General features: G+C 39.6%; 1 protein-coding gene across 4 annotated transcripts in view; it reads right to left on the bottom strand.

The window, feature by feature from the left end:
• The window catches only part of CHST9 (carbohydrate sulfotransferase 9), a 92356-nt gene that overhangs the window by 9585 nt on the left and 61689 nt on the right, over nucleotides 1–21082 (bottom strand). For 3 of the 4 annotated variants that reach the window (XM_061448604.1, XM_061448605.1, XM_061448607.1), the window contains one exon: nucleotides 9947–9984. The exons of the other annotated variant lie outside the window; for it this stretch is intronic. In XM_061448604.1, the coding sequence (XP_061304588.1) occupies nucleotides 9947–9984 (38 nt within the window). The remainder of the gene's footprint in view (nucleotides 1–9946; nucleotides 9985–21082) is intronic. 4 annotated transcript variants of the gene reach the window in all.

Raw genomic sequence — 21082 nt, 5'->3', positions numbered from 1 at the left:
GTTTGCATAGAGTGCATGTCTCTAGATGTGTAGCTGTCCTGGGTTCAGCAGTATCAGTCATTTTTCTCCTTCTTGGTAGCTGGTGCAGTGCTGTGTTTTGACTTTTGGCCTGGGAACAGAACTGATAGTGATGTTTTGGTTTGGCCAAGGACTTTGTGAGCCTCATGCTCTGCCAGGGAGGAGGGGAAGCCAGGAGGAAGCAGAGACAGGACACCTGACCCAAACTGACCAAAGAGGTATTCCATACCACAGCACGTCATGCCCAGGATGTAACTGGGAGTTAGCCGGAAGGGCTGGGAGACTGCAGGGTTGGAGAAGGTATCGGTCGGAGCTTGGTCAGGCTGGGGGAGCAAGTTATCGGTCGGTTGGTGCTGAGGTGTTGTATTCTCTTCCCTTGTTATTTCCTTTATCATTGTTATTATTGGTGGTAGCAGTAGTGATCTGTGTTATACCTTAGTTACTAAACTGTTCTTATCTCAACCCGTGGGAGTTGCATTCTTTTCGATTCTCCTCTCCATCCCTCTGGGAGTAGGGGGAGGGAAAGAAAGGGGGGGAGTGAGTGAACGAGTTACCTGACTGGGTTTAAACTACGACAGTAGCTAAGATGCACTGTTAATAGAAGGCAACTTTCAGATCACAGACCACTTAACAGTTGGCAATATTTAGCCCAACCTCCTTCCCATGCAGTCACGCTCATTTTTGGCACAGGTAAACCAGTATATTTAAACAACATTTAATTCTGAGCTCAGTCTTCCTCCTCTGTGTATACTCTGCTAATAAACCTAAATCAGGCACTGCAGTCAGTGGCCATAAATCTTCATCAGTATTCACTCATTTCTATACGGAACAATGTCAGAGCAAAGCAGCTTAAACAACCTGAAATTCAAAATGGACTCAAACTAAGCATGCAATACTCATTTTATGAAGAATAATATTTGAAAAAGACTCTTGGGTTCCACTGACTAGTAGGTTTACTATATGTATACAAGGTATTTTAATCAGAAGCTGACACTTTCAGGTAATTTGTATATTACATATCAGTCTCTTATTTGACTATATTAAACAATGTTAACATGCGTACTTTTTCATAACTTAAAGTACAGAAGCAAGTCAAATAACCTAAAAAGTTCCCTCTATGGACAAATAAAATTCTTAAAATTCTTACTTCCAAGTATATGGTAATTCATATACACAGTCATTTTATGAAGAAGAAAATAGATAATGCCTTTTGCATGTTCACAACTCAAACCAGGCATTAATTTTTTATTACATTTCATATTTTAAACAATATCTATTTTCTGCTCCAAAGACAAGGGATGAAGCCTGAGGCTAGATGACAACATTTTTTTTATTCAGAGGTATTAGGGACCATGACTTGGCAGTTGCTGATCAACACCAACCCTGCACAAGGAAAATATGGTCCCCATTGCCCTATCTGTGTGAATAGACACATCTTTCCTGGGAGGGTGATCTACTTGCTGGTAATAGACCCTGAAGGTTAACTAAGGCTGCATGCTGGTACTGAAACCCTGGCTCCCATCCTCCAGGGAGTGCTGTAATCACCAAATATCACATGAGCCTCTCTCTCTAGTTCACTTTTACATACAGGAGGGATATAGGATGAATATTACAGGTAGTAGAAACTGTAGGTTTAAATCTGCTTGGGTACAGAAAGAAAACAAATCTGGATGTTCCTACTTCAGGGAATCACTGATGTAGTTTTCAGAGGCACCCAATACCGTGTTAAGAAAACCACCCAGCACACTTGTACTCACATGGTCCAATCTGGCAGGTGTGAACTTCCCCAGTGAGATGGCCATTTGTGGTTTTTCACCACACTGAGGTAAGAAATACTTGGGTTGGATCGGTCCTGCCAACACTGGGGCATACCTGTACCCACAAAGGAACAAGCCTATGAGGCTCAGCTGACTCCTTTGGGAGGTGTTGAAGGAGCAGAGGACTCGAGTTGAACTTAGGTACTTCACTTTCTTTCCAAACTTGACTCCCATGAACTACAATGAAGGTATAATTACTTAAATAGTTGCTTTGCTGATTTACTGAGTAGCCAAATGTGGGGCTTGAATGCCTATTAAGATATTCGGAATAAAACATAGCACAAATCATGTGTTATACAGGGAAACAATGTGATTCTAAGCCCAGAAGGTTTTGAGTCCGGTACTAAATCCTTTCCTCAATTACTTTAAAAGAGCTACATCAGCTGCAAACATCAAGCCACAAACGAGCTGTTCAACAGTGTTCTTACAAGTGGTAGTCTAGTTTTGATGGAGTTTCAATCACATTTCCACATCCATCTCTCCCTAGCTAGCACTTCCAGTTCCTGACCATACCCAACTGGCAGCTGTGGGCTGAGCTCTTCTCTCATAACTGCAGCAAAGTTGGCTAAAATTTACTCCGGCTTCAAATGTTACTGTAGGAGGATTGAGAGGGAGATGGCCCAGCAGCATGACTAGACAGGTCTCCCTAGGGCACTGGGGCATTTACAGCTAGTGAAATGTAAAGATGAAGATAATAAACAACTGTACTTCTCCACAAAACCCACCATCCCTTTTGAGAAGACAGGCCTGTAATGTAATGCTGTGCTTCTGCATACATGGCAGTATTTCTCGCATTAGTGGCTGTGGTAAGATCCACAGGGAGTTTTTGCTGATAAACAGAATCCATTTCTATCTTGTCTGCAGGTAAACACACTTATCTTCTCACATAAACAAGACATCTTGCTCTTTTAGAAATATTAAGAAAAGTTTCAAATGAAACTAGGTTCAGCTGAAGAATATTAATGTACATTCAGGCGTGAAGAATTCAATTTCCCAAAAATTGCTTTGGAAGAGACAGTAAGATCTCTAGAGGTCTCAAAGCATTTTTCCCCCAATCACAATTAGCATTTAATTCAAATTAGATGACTTTATTGGTAAATAAAAACCAAACAGAAATGTATAATGCACTCTAGATTGGCAAATATCTCAAATCTGTTTGCCTGTATTCATACATTTTAAACTAATAAATGTGTTATATATTTTTTAATTAATACTTGAGAATTGATTGTGTTCATAAATTACTGTAAGATGAAACAGGCAGTGAATTTAGAAAGGGGATTATCCACTGCACACTCCCTCCTCACACTGATTTAAAGGCAGCATACCCTGTTTTCACTGATAGTAGCTATCTCATATTTATCATAGATAAAAGAAAATACCCTAGTTTATTCTGTAGCAGTGTTTTTGTACAGTGGGTATATATTAATCTGAAAGCAGTGCTACACATGATCAGTGTGCCATCCAAACACTAACTAGTTAAAGCACCAGCCCCCTTGAAGCAGAGGAATAATGAGAAAGAACGGTGCCATGGTTAAGGGTAGGTGCACCAGCCAGAACCAGTGTTTGGTTTTGTAACTCCGAGCAACTCCTTTGACCTTCACACTTCAGTTTTCCCATGTCTGGAAAACAAAGAAAGATGATAATTGCCTATCCCATGTGAATATTGTGACTCCTAAGTTCTGATTAACACTGGTAGAAAACCCTTGCCATTTTACAGAGTAAGAAGGGTGTCGTGGTTTAAGCTCAGTTGGTAACCCAGAAAAAAAACACACAGCCCACTCACTCACTCCCCACCAGCTCCCGGAGCGATGGGGAGGAGAATCAAAAGAATGTAACTCCCATGGGCCAAGATAGAAACAGTCCAGTAACTAAGGTATAACACAAACCACTGCTGCTGCCACCAATGATAATAGTGATAATGAAAATAACAAGGGGAGAGAATACAACTGCTCACCAGCCGCTGACCGATACCCAGCCCGACCGAGCAGTGATCTAACCCTTCCGGGTAACTGCCCCCAGTTTATATAGTGGGCATGACGTGCTGTGGTATGGAATACCTCTTTGGTTAGTTTGGGTCAGGTGTCCTGTCTCTGCTTCTTCCCGTCTTCTCCTCCTCCCTGGCAGAGCATGAGACTCACAAAGTCCTTGGTCAGAGTAAACATTACTGGGCACCAACTAAAAAAATAGGTGTTATCAGTGTTGTTCCCAGGCTGAAAGTCAAAAACGCAGCACTGCACCAGCTACTAAGAAGGAGAAAAATGACTGCTACTGCTGAACCCAGGACAAAGGGACACTCGGAAATCTGAAAATCAGGATTGCAACCCAGCTTCTCCGCCCATACTGCCTTTCATTGCTTGAACATCACACTATTTTTTTTAATACTTGAGCATCCAGTCTGTTGAATGCTACAATGTTTGGGTTTGGGATTTTTTTTTTTTTTTTTCATAAGAAGAATCATTATTCATAAAGCTGAAGATATTTTTATCTTCACATACCGCATGTATATTCCTGTCTATACAGCCTGAGAAACGGTTTCCTTCCAAAGGTTCCCAAACGAAAGTGCTATTCTTATTTGAATTCATCTCAAGCCTCTATTACAATTACTACTTTGGATTTCTGTATCACTTACTACTTTAGTGGTTTACAAGCAATTATAGACTAAGTTTTCCAGAATCTCTTGGAAGCAGCAGCTCCTACCCTGCTTGGCAGAGAGAAATGGAGCATCAGAGAGGATGAGATCCTGGTGTACAATATGCTGAACACCCACCTCCATAAAGTGCAGAAAGGAGGCTGCTCTGCTGGTAATCTGGCCTTGTAGCTTAGTGAGGCTTGTACAGAAGGAGAAGCAAAAAGAGGGAGAGAAGTACATGGAGTGGTGAAGGGAGTGTATGCAATAAAGTATATAGCACATGGTTAACCATCACTATGGGTGGAGAGCTGGAAACAGGCTCTGCAGTGCATACATATGGCTGCTGTTAAAAACTGAACAATATCAATTTAAACACTGTTGAACATGAGGGGAGACAAGCAGTGGCCAAGAGGGTAAAGGCTAAGTAAGTATTCAGTGCTACTCAAGCTAGCAGCACTTAGAAGCTGGCATACATTGATTGAACTTTCCCTGGCTAGGTGATGTGAGAGGGTGAAGGGGATAGAGGAGACTACTGAAGTAAACTACAGCAATGCACAAGGAAAACCAAAGAGTTTGGGCTGAACTGGCTAATTTTTGCTTATATTAGTATAGGTTTATTACACCACATGCATACTTCAAGCATCCTTCAGGTCATAAGTCATTCCCGAACATGGTCTGTTTAACAAACCTACATTGTCAATTAATAGATTTTTGAGTTTTCTTTCATTTCTTTACTTTGGCAGAAGGTGTGTACATACTGACAGTACATCAGAGTTATCTGAAATGAAGCTGTGAAGCTGCTGGCCATCATATTTGAGAAATCATGGCAGTCAGGTGAAGTTCCCCATGACTGGAAAAAGGGAAATATAACCCCCAATTTCAAGAAGGGGAAAATGGATGACCTGGGGAATTACAGACCAGTCAGTCTCACCTCTGTGCCTGGCAAAATCTTGGAGCAGATTCTCCTGGAAGGCATGCTAAGGCACATGAAAACCAACAAGGTGCTTGGTGACAGCCAGCATGGCTTCACTAAGGGGAAATCCTGCCTGACCAATTTGGTGGCCTTCTATGATGGGGCTACAGAACTGATGGACAGGGGTAGAGCAGTTGATGTCATCTACCTGGACTTGTGTAAAGCGTTCGACACTGTCCTACACGACATCCTTGTCTCTAAATTGGGGAGACATCAATTTGATGGATGGACCACTCGGTGGATAAAGAACTGGCTGGATGGGCGCACACAAAGAGTTGTGGTCAATGGCTCAATGTCCGGCTGGAGACCAGTAACAAGTGGTGTCCCTCAGGGATCGGTGTTGGGACCGGTCTTGTTTAACATCTTCATTGCTGACATGGACAGTGGGATTGAGTGCACCCTCAGCAAGTTTGCTGATGACACCAAGCTGTGTGGTTCAGTTGATACGCTGGACGGAAGGAATGCCATCCAGAGGGACCTTGACACACTTGTGAGGTGGGCTGATGCCAACCTCATGAAGTTTAACCATGCCAAGTGCAAGGTCCTACACCTGGGTCAGAGCAATCCCAGGCACAGCTACAGGTTGGGCAGAGAAGAGATTCAGAGCAGCCCTGCAGAGAAGGACTTGGGGGTGTTGGTTGATGAGAAAATGAACATGGGCTGGCCGTGTGCGCTTGCAGCCCAGAAAGCCAACCGTATCCTGGGCTGCATCAAAAGGAGCGTGACCAGCAGGTCGAAGGAGGTGATCCTGCCCCTCTACTCTGCTCTTGTGAGACCTCACCTGGAGTATTGTGTGCAGTTCTGGTGTCCTCAACATAAAAAGGACATGGAACTGTTGGAACAAGTCCAGAGAAGGGCCACGAGGATGATCAGGGGACTGGAGCACCTCCCGTATGAAGATAGGCTGAGGAAGTTGGGGCTGTTCAGCCTGGAGAAGAGAAGGCTGTGTGGAGACCTCATAGCAGCCTTCCAGTATCTGAAGGGGGCCTATAGGGATGCTGGAGAAGGACTCTTCATTAGGGACTGTAGTGATAGGACAAGGGGTAATGGGTTAAAACTTAAACAGGGGAAGTTTAGGTTGTATATAAGAAGGAAATTCTTTCCTGTTAGGGTGGTGAGGCACTGGAATGGGTTGCCCAGGGAGGCTGTGAATGCTCCATCCCTGGCAGTGTTCAAGACCAGGTTGGACGAGGCCTTGGGTGATATGATTTAGCATAAGGTGTCCCTGCCCATGGCAGGGGGGTTGGAACTAGATGATCTTAAGGTCCTTTCTAACCCTAACTATTCTATGATTCTATGTTTCTATCTCTGGTCCAATAGCTCTAGCAAGTACATTCCTTCGTTACAGCTCTTTCTGTGTTACTGTTCCCTCAACCTCATGTGTAGAAAGGGAAATGCTCCCTGACAGATGTTAAAAGACTAAAAAAGAGATGCATATGCCACAGCAAGAGAGTCTGCCTTGAGGAAAGAGCTCCTCAGGGACAGAACAGTAAGGCAGATGCTGTGGAATGCTCTCACCAGCATCCTGACCCAACTGGCAGATTCACTGTGCAAGGGACAGGCTCAAGCCTGAGCTGAAACACAGATGGGACTTTAACTCAAAAGTCTGACTGTGCAATCATCTTTTAACTTTTAAATGCAAGTATTCTTGTTAGTCCTTCATAAGTTCAGAGAGGCACTGGGCAAAACCACACATAGGAGTATACATTAAGACCACAACACAGACAAACCTGAGTGGTAAAGATGAAACAGAAAGGATTGCCTTCAGATGCATTTTGATTGGTGGTCTGTAACATGTTTTATAGTCAAGAGTACGAAACAGAAGCACAAAGTTCTTGTTTCCTTGCATTTTCCTTAGCAGTACGTAACATGCCACAGCTACTCACACTGTACATCGATTCCAGTATTTACCCTGAAGTTGCAAAGGTCGTTAAAAACAGGTATTAAAAAGCACAGTGCATACCATTTCTGGATGTCTTTACTCAGGTAGAGTGGTAAATGACTGGTGCTGTTAAACAAACATGCATACATATATATATAAATGATAAGGTGCTTAAGAAAAATCAGCAAATGCCTTATGATCAAAAAAAAAAAAAAAAAAGAGCTAGTCAAGATGGTAACTGTAGTCAAAGGTTTCTGGAAGTAGATGCTACCTTAGTATTTTATCTATGTCATATTTCACCAAACTTTGCTTAGGCTTTAGAAAGAGCTAAGCCTTACGCAGAAACAACAGTGGTCTTGAGGATGTGGTAAGTTCCAGATACCCACAGATAGTGAGGGTTTACCTAGCTGGAAATCACTAGGAAAGCAGCTTTACCATATCCCCTTCCCCTCTCTGTTTCACTCATCTCTCAACAAGACATTTCCGGCTATTTGCCCCCTTGCACTCCTTCTTCTGTCAAGCTGTAACATCATTCATCTTCTGCAGAGCCACTTCTCCCTTCACTTAAGTTTCTGGCAGCCAGTTTAACTCAGTGTTGTTGCACTGACTTAAGGGGGAGTACAGGATCCTAAGCCAGATATGTATCTTATCCTGCATATAATATTTCAAGTATTGAAAATAAACTGAATCCTTCTATGTGAGATATTCCATTAGGATCAACCCCAGTTTAAATCTTTTTATTGAAGTAGTATTACTACAAATCAAACATGCAGTGCCTCTGCAACTGTGCCCTAAATTATAGACTTGAAAATGAAATTGATTTCTAATTTGAAATATTCTTCCATTTCTTGGAAGTCCAAAGGAACTTGTATGGAATGGAGCATCACCAGCTTCTCTAGTATCCATTTAGAAGTGAATGTCTACCATTTGTCACCAAATCAAGTTTTTACAGCTTTCTTTAGATACACACTCCATATACCAAGACAATGCCATTTTCCTTCAAAATGAGATGCTCTTCAGTCAACTACAGAGAGACAGAACAGGCGAGCAATTCAAGAAGGGCAAGGCAGTGGCATGGAAAAAGTGGCAGGAAAAGACCAAGACTGGATACACAAGGTACGGCACCTAATCCACCTTTAGTAACTGTGACAAATGTCTTTTTTTATCGCAGTGCACTCATCCTCAGAAAAGGGCAATGTCATCCACAGAGCTGATTTTGACACACAGAAAATGTGCAGAATTATGTCTCCAATCAGCCATACACTTTCCTGTCAATGTAGCCTCAAGTTGTGTTTTAAAAATACAACTGCCCCCCCTTCTGGCCAATAAAGACTTCCAAAAGTGGCTTTGTAAGGTGAATTTCAGGTGAATTTTAAAATGCAGTTTAATTTATACAAGTTAATTAGACTTGCTTTGGGATAGAAACTCTCAGTTGAAGCACAGAACTTCCATTAAGTTTCAAATTATTTCTACACTTACTTAGAAAAAGATTTTCCTTTGCTTCTGTAATGCCATATTCTGGGCTAAATATGCTCACCCATCAATTTCTCAAGAAGGGTTGTAACAACTCTAGGTATTATTTGGTGTTACAGGACCAAGCTTCTCATAAGCCTCTGGACACACAAGGGCTCACTTGGTCAGCAGGGGTGCCAGCTCAGGCCACTGAAACTGATACAGTGACACCTGCGATGTGCTCTGCCATTGCAGTGAAACACTGTTAGAGCCAAACCAGGCTGCTTTAGGTGGTCAGTCACCTGGTGGGTCAGTCTTCCATCTAGATAATCAATTCACAGATAACAGTAATGGAAAGACCTCAAGGCCTCAATTTATAGCTTGGAAGCAACATACCCATTTATAGGCCATCTGGGTAACAGCATTCAGTAAGAGGACAAGTAGCCAAGAATGAGAAGCAGCACAAAGCTTCTGTACAAGTCAGATCTTTTCAATCCAGAAAAGCATGTAATTTTAGAAAGCAAACTCTGGGTTTTTTCCTCTCTTTCTGATAGGGAATTTTTATCTTTTTTTTTTTTTCAGTACAGTTCCTGTATCCTTTTCCTGATTCTGAAATGTTAAATTGCAATATAGAAAGTTTTTTTTTCCTAAATAATTACTCCTAACTAGTACAGTAATAAAGACAAGACAGAAAATGCCTGCATAACCAATGTCACAGTTTAGTGAAGCCTCAGTGAAAATTCATGGCAGAAATTGAAACCGAAGCAACACTGAAAGACCCTGCTAACATATATTGTGCAAGTATTTTGTACCGATAGCTTTTTGGTTTTTTAAAAGGAATACTAGCAAACAGGAGAAATAATACTTAAAAAAAAAAAGAAAAAAACGTAATTGTGTGCTACAAAATTTGATACCAATGAACAAATTACCTCTAGGCTTTGTCCTCACTATCAACACATGGAGAGGTAGATGAACTAAATTGCTTAAATGGCAAATCTGAGGTTTAAATCAAAATGATGGCTGCTTTTATGAATTCAACATATCTGCAGAGCCAAGCATTTGTCTGATACATGGTCATTAGCACACCTACATAATTAATATTATGTCCTGTGAAGTCCTCTAACTGCTACAATTCTTCTGCAAGAAAAGTTAAGTAACAAAAAGCATGAAAGTACCTGATTAATTATCTGTTGTTGCAGTTTTTCTCCAGACTCTGAAAGAAAAAGAAAATAATTACTTTGTACTTATTTTACTGAATATGACTGTGTACATACAGAACAAAAAACAGTGAGTTCAGGAAAAAAATAAAATAAAATCAACCCTTATAATTGAGAAACAGAATTTAACATGTACAAATGACTTGAAACTTTAAACTGGAAATCCACATAAACAGAAGACCCTCTTAATCGATATGTGCTCAGAAGAACAATAAGATAGGTAGACAACCTTGCTAACCTGGAGTCTCATATGAAATTACAACATTCAAAATGAAGACAACAGATTTCAAATATGTGCTATGAATTATCTCAGTGTTGTGAGATGTACTGCTGCATGCATATGTGCCTAAGAGACTTAACATCCAGCTCAGGTTTTGACCATTGGAGGAGAAAAGCAGCTTCTGCCATGACCCTAAAATAAAATTACATGCCTATGTCAAGACTGAGGTTAGGCACCAGCTGGCTCAAAGGAGAAATTCTATCCTGATAATATTCACAAAGTGGCAAGCTGAATTATGGTCTTGCTTCCTTATTTTGACTGCCCTTTGAAGTGTCCTTCAGTGTGCTCCTGAAGACATGCTCAAAGCCTGGACAGAACATTGCTTTTCTACAACCATCAGGACCCCAGCAGCAACAACACCTCAAACCTATTCTTTCTTTTTAGATCAAAAGAGATAGTAATTTTGCCTCATTTACTGTTTCCATGCACTAGTAGTCAAAAGGGGCAGCTGATATCAGTTACCCTCCCTTTGCTACTGGAGATCATCCACATGTATTGGGGAAAGTCAGGAATTTCACACTTAACCTATCCAGCTAGACTAATGTACCCAGAGTTTTTTTTGAGTAATAATGATAGGACACATTTTACAACCTGTCAGTATCACTATTAACTGTCAGGGGACCCTGCCCAGCATGGGTGGCTGCCACCTCCAGCACTGGAAACGATACTCCATTTCAACAGGATTTTTTCATTCAAATACTTGTGGCACAAGACAGAATTTTTAAGATGAGTTGAAAATATTTTAAGTGTTAAAATACAGTATGAAGACTCTGTTTAAAGTAAAATTATATTCCTTACTTGTCCCAGAGAACACTTCTCCTCTCAATGAAAGCTTTATAAATAATTCAAATAAAGATAATAACATTATAAAATTGTTTCTTGTGATAATTATTTCCTGCCTGTTTGTGTTGTGCTTTTATTTGCTAAATATAGAAAAAAAAACCCACAACAAACCCCATGAGTTTTTGGCTAAAAGAAACCCCAAACCCACCAAATTATCATTTAGGGGATACTTGTTAAAATGTATTTCCTTTTTCATTGACTTCATCTTTGGGAGAAATAGAATTGATTCTTTTAACTATTATTTTAACCAGATAAATTGTTGGTAATAGAAGATTAAAGGAATATGTGTTTTTAGCATTGTCTAATGATATACAAGTTAGCAGGAAAGCACAGTGTTGAAATCTTTGGTTAGATCAACCCTATTTTGCTCAAAGGTTTGTGGACTTTGAATACTGATGCTTTCCTGTTTCCCAGTACATTTGTTTTTAGGCTATTTTGATTCACTTTAAAGGAATTTTAATAACTTTCTGTTGACAGCATGGACAGCTGGTCTTGAGAATTAGTGAAAATTCACTTGCTGACTGAGGAAGGAAGTGACATCAATGAGTTTCTAAAGTCAGCCCTGGGGAAAAAGTGTGCTCTGCCAGAGTAGCCTTTCATGCCATTGTATTTCCAGTGATGCCTTGAGATGCAAATTGCATTATCAATCAAACTTGTGGTTTCTACCTCAGATAAATATAGAAAATGAACAGAAGACTGGGAAAGACCTTTGTGGCCATTCCTGACACTGCTGAGGAAAAGGTGAAGAAGAATTTATGGTAGTTCTTTCCTTGTTCACTCTTAGTTCTTTCTTTTGCTGATTTAAATACTACAGTATTAAGGAAAAGGCAGTTGCAGAAGTGTCTGTATGATATACCAGTAATGATGACATCGGTTAAACAGGACAGAGATTGAATAGGCTGTTAAGGACAGAAGAGAGATCAAATTTAAGGTCACCAGCAAATTGAATACTGTGTTCTCCATTTATCCACTAGATGATCCCTGTCCTCATCACAGAACAACTATGTGAATTTGGCGTAGTCAGCAGCTGTGCTCAGAAGAGACCAAGGTTTGTAATAAAAGAGATGCTGCAAATTAAGGTGGAAATACATTGGCACCATTTTATGGGGAAGCCTGGAAAGTCCTGGTGTGTACTGTACTTTTGTTTTAGGACAAAAGCTACAAAAGCAGTGAAAAAACATGACTACTACCTACAGTGCTGAAAGCAGGTTCAGTTTCCAGCTGATGGCTAACAGTGGGGCAGTAGAAAGTTTTGTCATTGAAAGTAGCTAGAATTTTGTTTGCCCTGTCTTTTTTTTTAATTCTTATTATTTTATTTCCCAGAATTCTCTTGCAATGATTAGTCACTATTCTGTTTTGTTTTTGGTTTTTTTTTATGTCACCCTCAGTTTTGAGAAGGTCATTTCTCTTTAGGTACCTTGTGCTCGCTTGTGAATCATAGTGAATGCATCAGCATTCACTATGGGGATTCAAGAGAGAGCGCTCCAAATTCAGAAGACATGAGGCAATGGGATGCTGATAAAGCCAGAACTGTCAGAACACGTCTGTCACTCCCACAGACAACACCTGTACTAGTCTCATGAAATGCAGGTAATTCTTGAGACAGAAGTTTCATTACCAGTAGACCTACACATGCTAAATTTAAAATTTACAAACGTTTTTTCCAGAGCCACTGCAATGAGGTAGCAGCTTATGCAAGATGAATGGATACATAAGCATCAAACTACCTGGGAAATTTACTGCCATCTAGACATGTATATGGAAGCTGCCCAGCAGGTAGCATAGTCCAAGAGACACATCTTCTGCAACTCAGACCGCATGTGAATGGCTTGCTCTTATCTTGTATTTCTCCAGTAACTTGTTTTTTTTCTGTCATCTGGAAAACTGTTCCTAAATGAGCTCAACAGTGCCATATGATCAGCCTTGAAAGTGCAAGCAAATCAAAAGACCTTAATTATAGACAAGTATACTTTACTGATAATTTGAGTCAAAAGATGTATTTACCAGTACAAACTACGATTCTGATTTGCTGAGGCTCTGTTCTCCTTCCACTCTTAACTGAGGCTAAACTGATGCAACTGGATACTGATGATTTTTTTTGCATCAGGACTGGAGAAACAGACCTCTCTCAAGTTTTAGTGATTTTCTCTTGTCTCTCCAGTTGCAAAAAGTCTAAAGGATGGTTAAGATGGTTGAGATAAATGGCCTTCTTGGGGTGACCTCAAGATATATCACTTTAGAAAGAAAAAACTTACAGCAAATACTCTTTAAAAGATTTCTCTGTACTGCCATACACTAAGCAGTATACTAACTCCTATTTCCAGGGCAAGTTGGGTTTTTTCATTTTTTTTCTTGCTTGTTCTTATTATAAAGAAGATTAAGTTATTGAGAGTCATAATGTATATTTTCTAATGTAACTGACCACTGCAAGACACAAGAGTGTGACATAACCAATGCTGCCATAAGGATCTGCAACACTGACTTCTCAGCCTTACGCACACAACCTACAGGAGAACAACATGTAATTATGCACACTATGCCCTGCTTACCTCCATACAAAGGAATGTGATATTTGTGCAGGTTTACAGATTAATCTGCTGTAATTCCTTTTAATGTTAAACTACTTCCAGCTCAAATATAATTAAGATCACCAGGTACAAAGCATTCAGATTGGAAATATGAGTACACTCCAACAGCAAAAATAACAGCTTGATGCTGTTTCTTATGTTCAAATGGTTGGATACATTAAGGATTTTGACAGCATGTTTGTTCCCTAAGTATGTAGCAGAAGAAAACAAAAAAAAGAGGCTTAATTTCAAAAGGCTGAACACTACTACTGCATTTAATTAGAGTGTAAAATCCCCTAAATACACAGATCTGCCAATTTATGTGACATGACTGCTGTAAGTCCTAGCAACAAAGGATTTCTTTTTCTTCTTTTTTCTCCCTAAAATCAAATCCCAGTTTATACTTTAAGCAACCATAAAACGAAGGCTTTGGAATAAAAGTTTGTTTCCTAAAGTCTTCAGATAGCCCTACTAATATCTGTGTTATGGCAGCAAGGCAGGAGGTGAACGGAAAGAAATTCTGGTTCTGTCTCCTTGTTCCCAAGAGTCTAAGGGTTTCCAAGCAGACAAAAAAATGTGGGGAGAATCCCAGGGGCAAAGGGGACCCTCAGCATTGCTTTGAAACAGCCATATGTATAGTCTGAAGCAGCCATACGTCACTTAACTGAAAGGGGGAATGGCACTACTAAGAAATCAGTTTTGAAGAGGGAATTCGATACTCTAGTATCAGTTTAATTTTGTTTTCCCAGTTTATGACAGAAACACTAACAGCTCTGGATGTTACTTTCTTTTTACAGACCTAAATAAACACGTATGAAGCCTATTTAGTTATGATCCACCCCACTTTCATTACTGGTTTCCTAATCTACCAGAGCAGATTCTGAGAGGTGGAAGGAAACCAGAGCACTCATTCATGACAAACTTTTGCAGCAATTTTCCATGGTACCAGAGCCTGAGGAAGAAACACTCAGATTTGCTTTTCAGACTTAAAACAGAGAAGGTGTGACAGTAACAGATTATCTTCCATGAAAGCCTGTAACATGGCACACAAAGATTAAAATATTTAGGCCAAAATCATACATTTCCTGTAAATTATCCTCAGGATCTCCAAGATCTGTAAGCAATACAGCTCCTGCAGAAGTGCGTAGCATTTCCTCCTTCTTCTAACAAGGAATTCAGAAAACTGAAATTGCTCATTTATAGCACTGCCTTCAAAATCTAGTTTGGCTTACTTTTGCACCTCTGTGATAATTATGCAACTGAATATGATTACAGTGGCCTAAAATGCATTAATCACATCTTCACGGTATTGCATAATCCTTCTCAGCTGTCACAATGCCAGCTAGTAAGGCACCCTGGCAGTAGGAAACATAAGAAACACAAGTTGATACTGATTGAAGCAAATGAAGGAAAGTTGGCCATCTCAAAACACTGAAACTCTCATAGCATTCCAAGGTCTCCTTAGCTAATTTTTTGTTATTACTTCTGATATGAAAACAGACCTTTAATTGTCAGTCTCTAATAAGGATGGAGAACTGTTCCCTGGACGTTCAAAGGACCCTGGGAAACCAAACATTTATGAAAGCTCAAGTGGCCAAATGTCTTGCGTTGATTAACACACACCATTCAATTTTCACCTAAAGAACAAGAAGAAATCCCAAAGGAAAAAAAAAGGACTGACAAAGAAATATTAGTCTTAATAGGACTCATTCATTCATTCTGTTGTGTGTAAAAAGGAGGTGGGGGTGTAACCCAAATCCATTCCTGGACCAAATCCTGCACTGACTAACATTATATAACCAAACTTATGTCAAGGAGATGTTAGAATATAAGTTGCTTAAAAATCTGAAGCTTTACCTCCCCTCTGCCTCATCAGCATTGATATTTTCAAATGAGACAGAACTGCCAGGATTCCATTAACAGAGTTAGTTGGCATGCTTGTTTGCCAGTTTTTTCCTAGAAGGTTGTGCTTTATATATCTGGGGAAAGGGAAAACAAAATTTGACACCTTTTTTCTTTAAGGATAGCAGATTCGAGATAATGGAAACATGTCAGGCAGCGTATTTAACTTTAACATTAACACAATATTGATACATATCATGGTTTGGATGGTTTCCAGCTGAACATCATGTATATTTTCAATGTCTATTTGGCATTTATCCTGTATCTAACAACAAGAATATTTTGTTTGAATTTTCTTTTACAGCTCACTATTCAATGCTCACTATGCTTGGAAATGCTTTTTCCTTTTATCCAACTAATTTGTGACTTTTTCAAGATTCCTGCTCTCAAGAAATTGAATGGAGGAATCATGGATTTCTACTCATCTGCAATTAGGCAGGTAAAGATCAGTGAATTACGGCTTAGCAGACGCACATCCTCAAACCTTATCACAATGGGATCCACATCCCAAGGTAGAAATTGCCTCAATTCTCACGCTGCAAGGACTATTGCTTTTTTATTTGAAATCACATGGACCACCAGGCTCCATTTTCATGTTACAAGTTATATATGGTGTTTTATGGTGCTTTATATTATGATCATCTAAAGGATAGGTCACATCACCTGTTAAAATGCCTTTTTTGACTATGCTCCAGTATCAAGCTCAATTGCTTATGCAGTTATCTTCCACAAAATAGGTTTCTGGGCTTTGAGACAGAAGAAGCTGTTTCTGCCCGTCAGCGGGTTCATTTTCCTATATCAAGGTTCTTAGTATGCGATAAATGAAGGATGGCTGACCCCAGTCTTTTTCTTCTGAATGAAAACTATCTGGCACTTACTGTAAGAACAGCATGGTAAAAGCTGTCATGATGGAAAAGACCACAGAGAACAACTAGAGTTTCAAACTACACAGACACCATGCAGAAATAAAGCCGTACACATACATCTGTATCTTTAATATACGTTATTATGATCTTAGGCAGCTGAAGATTTATATTGCACTCACAGCAGGGCTGAAACATTGCAGTAGTTTGCCTTTGGTTTTGGTTCTTGCTTGGTTTCTAGCCATATTAAGAACATATGGTTACCTCCTATGGTTACCCCCACCCAGATGAGGAATGTGACAGCAGTTGAAATCTGCTGTCAGATTTAACCATGTTAAAGCAAAGTTGCATGGAGTCATGACCATCCAATCTAGTATATTGTAAAGAAGGTCAGCTGCTTTTTTTCTCACTTATAGTGAAGATGAGTTGATATCCAGCTCTAAAGCACACAGTCCCCATATAACCTTAATTAGAATACCCTGGAAATAGCATATGAAGATGAAGGCCTCAGTACCAATGGGAAGCACCACACAAGCTCCTACAGTGTTAGACCCACAGAAGCTTATTTTGACTCACCTGCTAGGACAACTGCACCACAAACAGCTGAGCTACAAAGCTTCTCTGGTGTGAATCAGTAGGAGAGGTGTGTGAAAGATGAGAATGCAGCAAGCCCAAACAAGGGTGGAAAAATACAGCTTCTTGACACTAATTAGAGTCCCACAGCAAAGTCTCCATCAGAAACCTTAGTCTACAGTTTCTGTATTTCAGAAATAAAAAGGAGATGAATTGTCTATACAGCATAAAGCCAGGAAGCGACTAGTGGTGATGAGAGCAAATACTCTTTCAATTTATTACCCATTCTGACTATGCCCACATAAATAAACTGTAACTGTTTGAATCTGCCATATTTCTTTGTTTAAGGTCTAAATGTGCCCCTCTAAGGCATGCATGCTCTTAGCAGACTGGCCTCAAGTAACTTCTCTGAAATTAATCTATTTGGAAGTAAAATATCCCCATTAAGAATGTGACACTTAAAGAAAGACACTATCCACACATTAGAAGGAGATTCTGGAATTAATACCCCAGTAAAGAACAGAGGGGAAAAGAAAAAATGGAAATAGGCACCCTTTAAAACAGATCCTTAATACCTGGAAAGCTCAAAACCCAGGATAATTTTATGGTGAAAGAAAGCTAGAAGAAGAAAGGGAAAGAGAAACAAAGGTAAAATATACCCTTTCCTAATGCATGGCTCTGAATTAAGATTCATCAGATACAAAGAAGAAACCCCAAACCCTACAGCAATCCATTGCTGCAGGGAGTATAAATTTATCTACATTTTGTATAACTGGAGTATGACCTTTTGCGATCAACTCTTGTGCTTGAATTCATCTGTAGCTATTGGAAGTCATTTATAAAAGGTCATCCATGACTGAGAATATAATATGAATTCAAGATGCACAAGGATCAGGTTTGTGCCGCTCAAAAGAAACTGGGGAGAGAGGGAGAGAGATGGGGGGTGGAAGCTCAACCATTTAATTCTCAAATGGATTTGGATATTGGACAAGAGTATTTAATCTTAGTAATCAATTTCCAATATGTGAATGGGAATTATGGGGGAACACATGGCTTTTACATTTGTCACTGATGACTACATTACTGAAATGTTACTAAAGGAGGTTATTTGACCAAATAAGGCTACTTAGCAATTTGAGTAGATTTTTTATCTCTAGAGCATGGTAAAACCTCTTATTCCTGCTGTTTCTTCTACGAAAATATTAAGGATGCTCAGTTTTTATTGGTATAAAGAAATAACATTCTCAGATAAAGATAGCTTATAACCATATTAAATCATAGAATGTCTATACCTGACTTCCTGCATTAACAACATTAGTACTGTTTGTCTGTGGGGTTTTGTTTCTTTCTTTGGGGGGTTTGTTTGTTTTTGCTTTTGTTTTCTTTTTCAAAATGGTACTAAATGGGTGATATTTTAAGGCATTCCATACAAGAAGAGCCTATAAGGATGCACAAGCAATCCTCAACAAGAAAAGTTCAAGAGACATATAAGAGCATTTTAGTCATGTTCTCTGAAAGTGTTCTTTGAACATCAGAAAATTCAAACTGTACCCTCCATACTGACAAGGTAGTTGCCTTGGAAAAAAAGAAAATCCATATAGGAGGGATCTGACAGTTGTTATTTAATCAAGATCTTTTGAAAACACTTCCCCAAAGACTCCAAATCAATTCTGAAAGACAATCTGTAAAGGATTCATGACCACTGTACGAGACCATGTTTAAGCTTTTTCAAAAAAAAAAAACCAACCCCAAACTCTTGTATGCTTAATGTCTTTAAAGCCAAACCTGCAGCTCAATCTGCCCTACCACTAACTTTGGCTGGCTGAGCAGCAACTGAGTATACATACTGTGGCTAATTGCAAACGCCACCTTTCCTGCAGGTGAAATACCCTGATGCTCCAAGCCTCACAAACAGCACCATACTCTGTTTTGGCAGGAGCATTTTGCTTGCTTTAGAAATGCCCACTGTGCCTCCCTTTGCTTGTTATCTTTGCAATAACAGCTTGGATATTGGCAGTGCTCAAAACTGGAAAGTGGAAGGGGTGATGCAGCAAGTTCAACTGCAGAAATCATTATGAGAATTGAACTCACAAATGTCACTGTAAACATTGTTAAATGTTTCCTTTTAATTAGATTGGATATAAGGAAGAAGTTCTTTACTGTAAGTGTGGTGAGGCACTGAAATGGGTTGCCCAAGGAAGTTGTGAATGCTCCATCTCTGGTAGTGTTCAAGGAAAGGTTGGACAGAGCCTCGGGTGACATGGTTTAGTGTGAGGTGTCCCTGCCCATGGCAGGGGGGTTGGAACTAGATGATCTTAAGGTCCTTTCCAACCCTAACTATTCTATGATTCTATAATTAAACAGAGACTGAAAGTAATAGCAGTAAGGTGTTATCCAGTACACAGAAACTACAAAGTACCCCAACACCAAAAGCGTAAATGATGCACTGCATCAATTCAATCACTAGGGCAGAGGCTATGTAGACATTCTTAGGTAGAGCACACCTTTTCACAGAGGGTAAATTGTCAAATGGGCTTTTAAGCCACACCTGCAGGCTTTGTACACACAAGCATTTTCTGCCCACAACATATACTACTGCTGCTTGCAAAGGACCATATGTACACACCAAAAGCTGGTACCAGGGTACAATTTGCATCCACAAAATGTGCGGGTGCAGTTTTATGGAGACCTATGAGAAGAACATGACCATATAGCACACAACCACTATTTACATAGCAGCCTTCAGTCAACAAGCTAAGTAATCATCCCACAGAACATGCCATGCCAAGCACAGCAAGGAGAAGTACAATTTACATCTGAAATCAGTCACGTTCATGACTGGCAGACTGATTTAAGAGACAAGTCTTCCCAGTCTCAGTTTGCAAACCATGGGTGTGTACTAATACTGGTAGCGATGGCAACACCCCAAACTGAGGGTAAGTTTAATGCATCTTCTTCAGAGGTGAAAAAAGAATTCTGAGAAAGTCCTTATTAACAAGTAAAAATAATTTCTTGTAACCAAAAAACTCACTTTGTTTCTTCTTCCCCTGTGAATTGTAAATTTTTAGGCATTAAAAAATAATCTTGCATGCCTGACACGAATCAGCATGTGAATTACTAACCAAGTTAGCTTCAGCAACTACTAAGTGACATAGTCATAATATGGCACATTTACTCACATGTAAATTACTGATTTCTAATGAGTTGAGCACTCAGGGTGGAACTGAACTCTCAGGATGAGACTTTTTCTTCTGACAGGCGAACACAGTCAATGCTGTATCTGATTGTCAGCAAATCCTGTTATTGGCTTCTTGCTAACTTTAGGAGCAAGGTCTTCAAACATTTCCAGAGATTAAGGGGAAAGGGCAAATGAACACAATTCTTTACATGAAATTTAATTAAATTATGTGAAAAGAAACACAAAGGAAATGTGGAAAAATTCTCTTCAGATTAGAAGGCATTTTGGACTAAAGCCACACCAATTCCTATTAATTAAATAATTAGTGAAGAGTAAAAAAATCCAATTTGACAGAACTGAATTTCCTGCCTTCCGAGGGATCTAAAAAAGAAAATGTGATAATTGAGCATCCACCCCTATGACAACTTTTGGGCACCACTAACATATCGACCTACTGCTGTAATTAAGGCAATTGTGTACATTGAATTGTTTACAATATAAAGTCCAATTATCACAAGTATATGACAAGTAAACCTTCAGAAAAATGAATTTTACATCTTGATGTTTCTGGCAGGGAGTGAAAGGACTGGCCAGCATTTTGAAATGGATGGTTAATTATATGTACAGCCAGAGACTCTGGAACAGCAGAGGTGCAAACAGCTTGGAGTTTCAGATTTCTTCTCTCCATACAAACATATCAGTAACGCCCTTACTTTCAACAATACTTTTTGTCCCTTGGATTACAGATAACTAGCTCCCACGATCACAGCAAAAAAATTGGAAACATCGCTGATTGCTACTGTGTGTTAAGTTAAACATAGTAACAAACCCACTGGAATAATGGAAGCTAGGCTTACGGATCACAGGAGGAAGACACACATGCACAGA

This window comes from Pezoporus flaviventris, unplaced genomic scaffold (genome assembly GCF_033815535.1).
Source record: "Pezoporus flaviventris isolate CSIRO_AGI_PZ_B2104156 unplaced genomic scaffold, CSIRO_AGI_Pfla_v1 ptg000007l, whole genome shotgun sequence".
Taxonomy (NCBI): domain Eukaryota; kingdom Metazoa; phylum Chordata; class Aves; order Psittaciformes; family Psittacidae; genus Pezoporus; species Pezoporus flaviventris.
The sequence above is the reverse complement of the archived record's forward strand: the minus strand, read 5'-3'. Positions and strand labels throughout refer to the sequence as shown.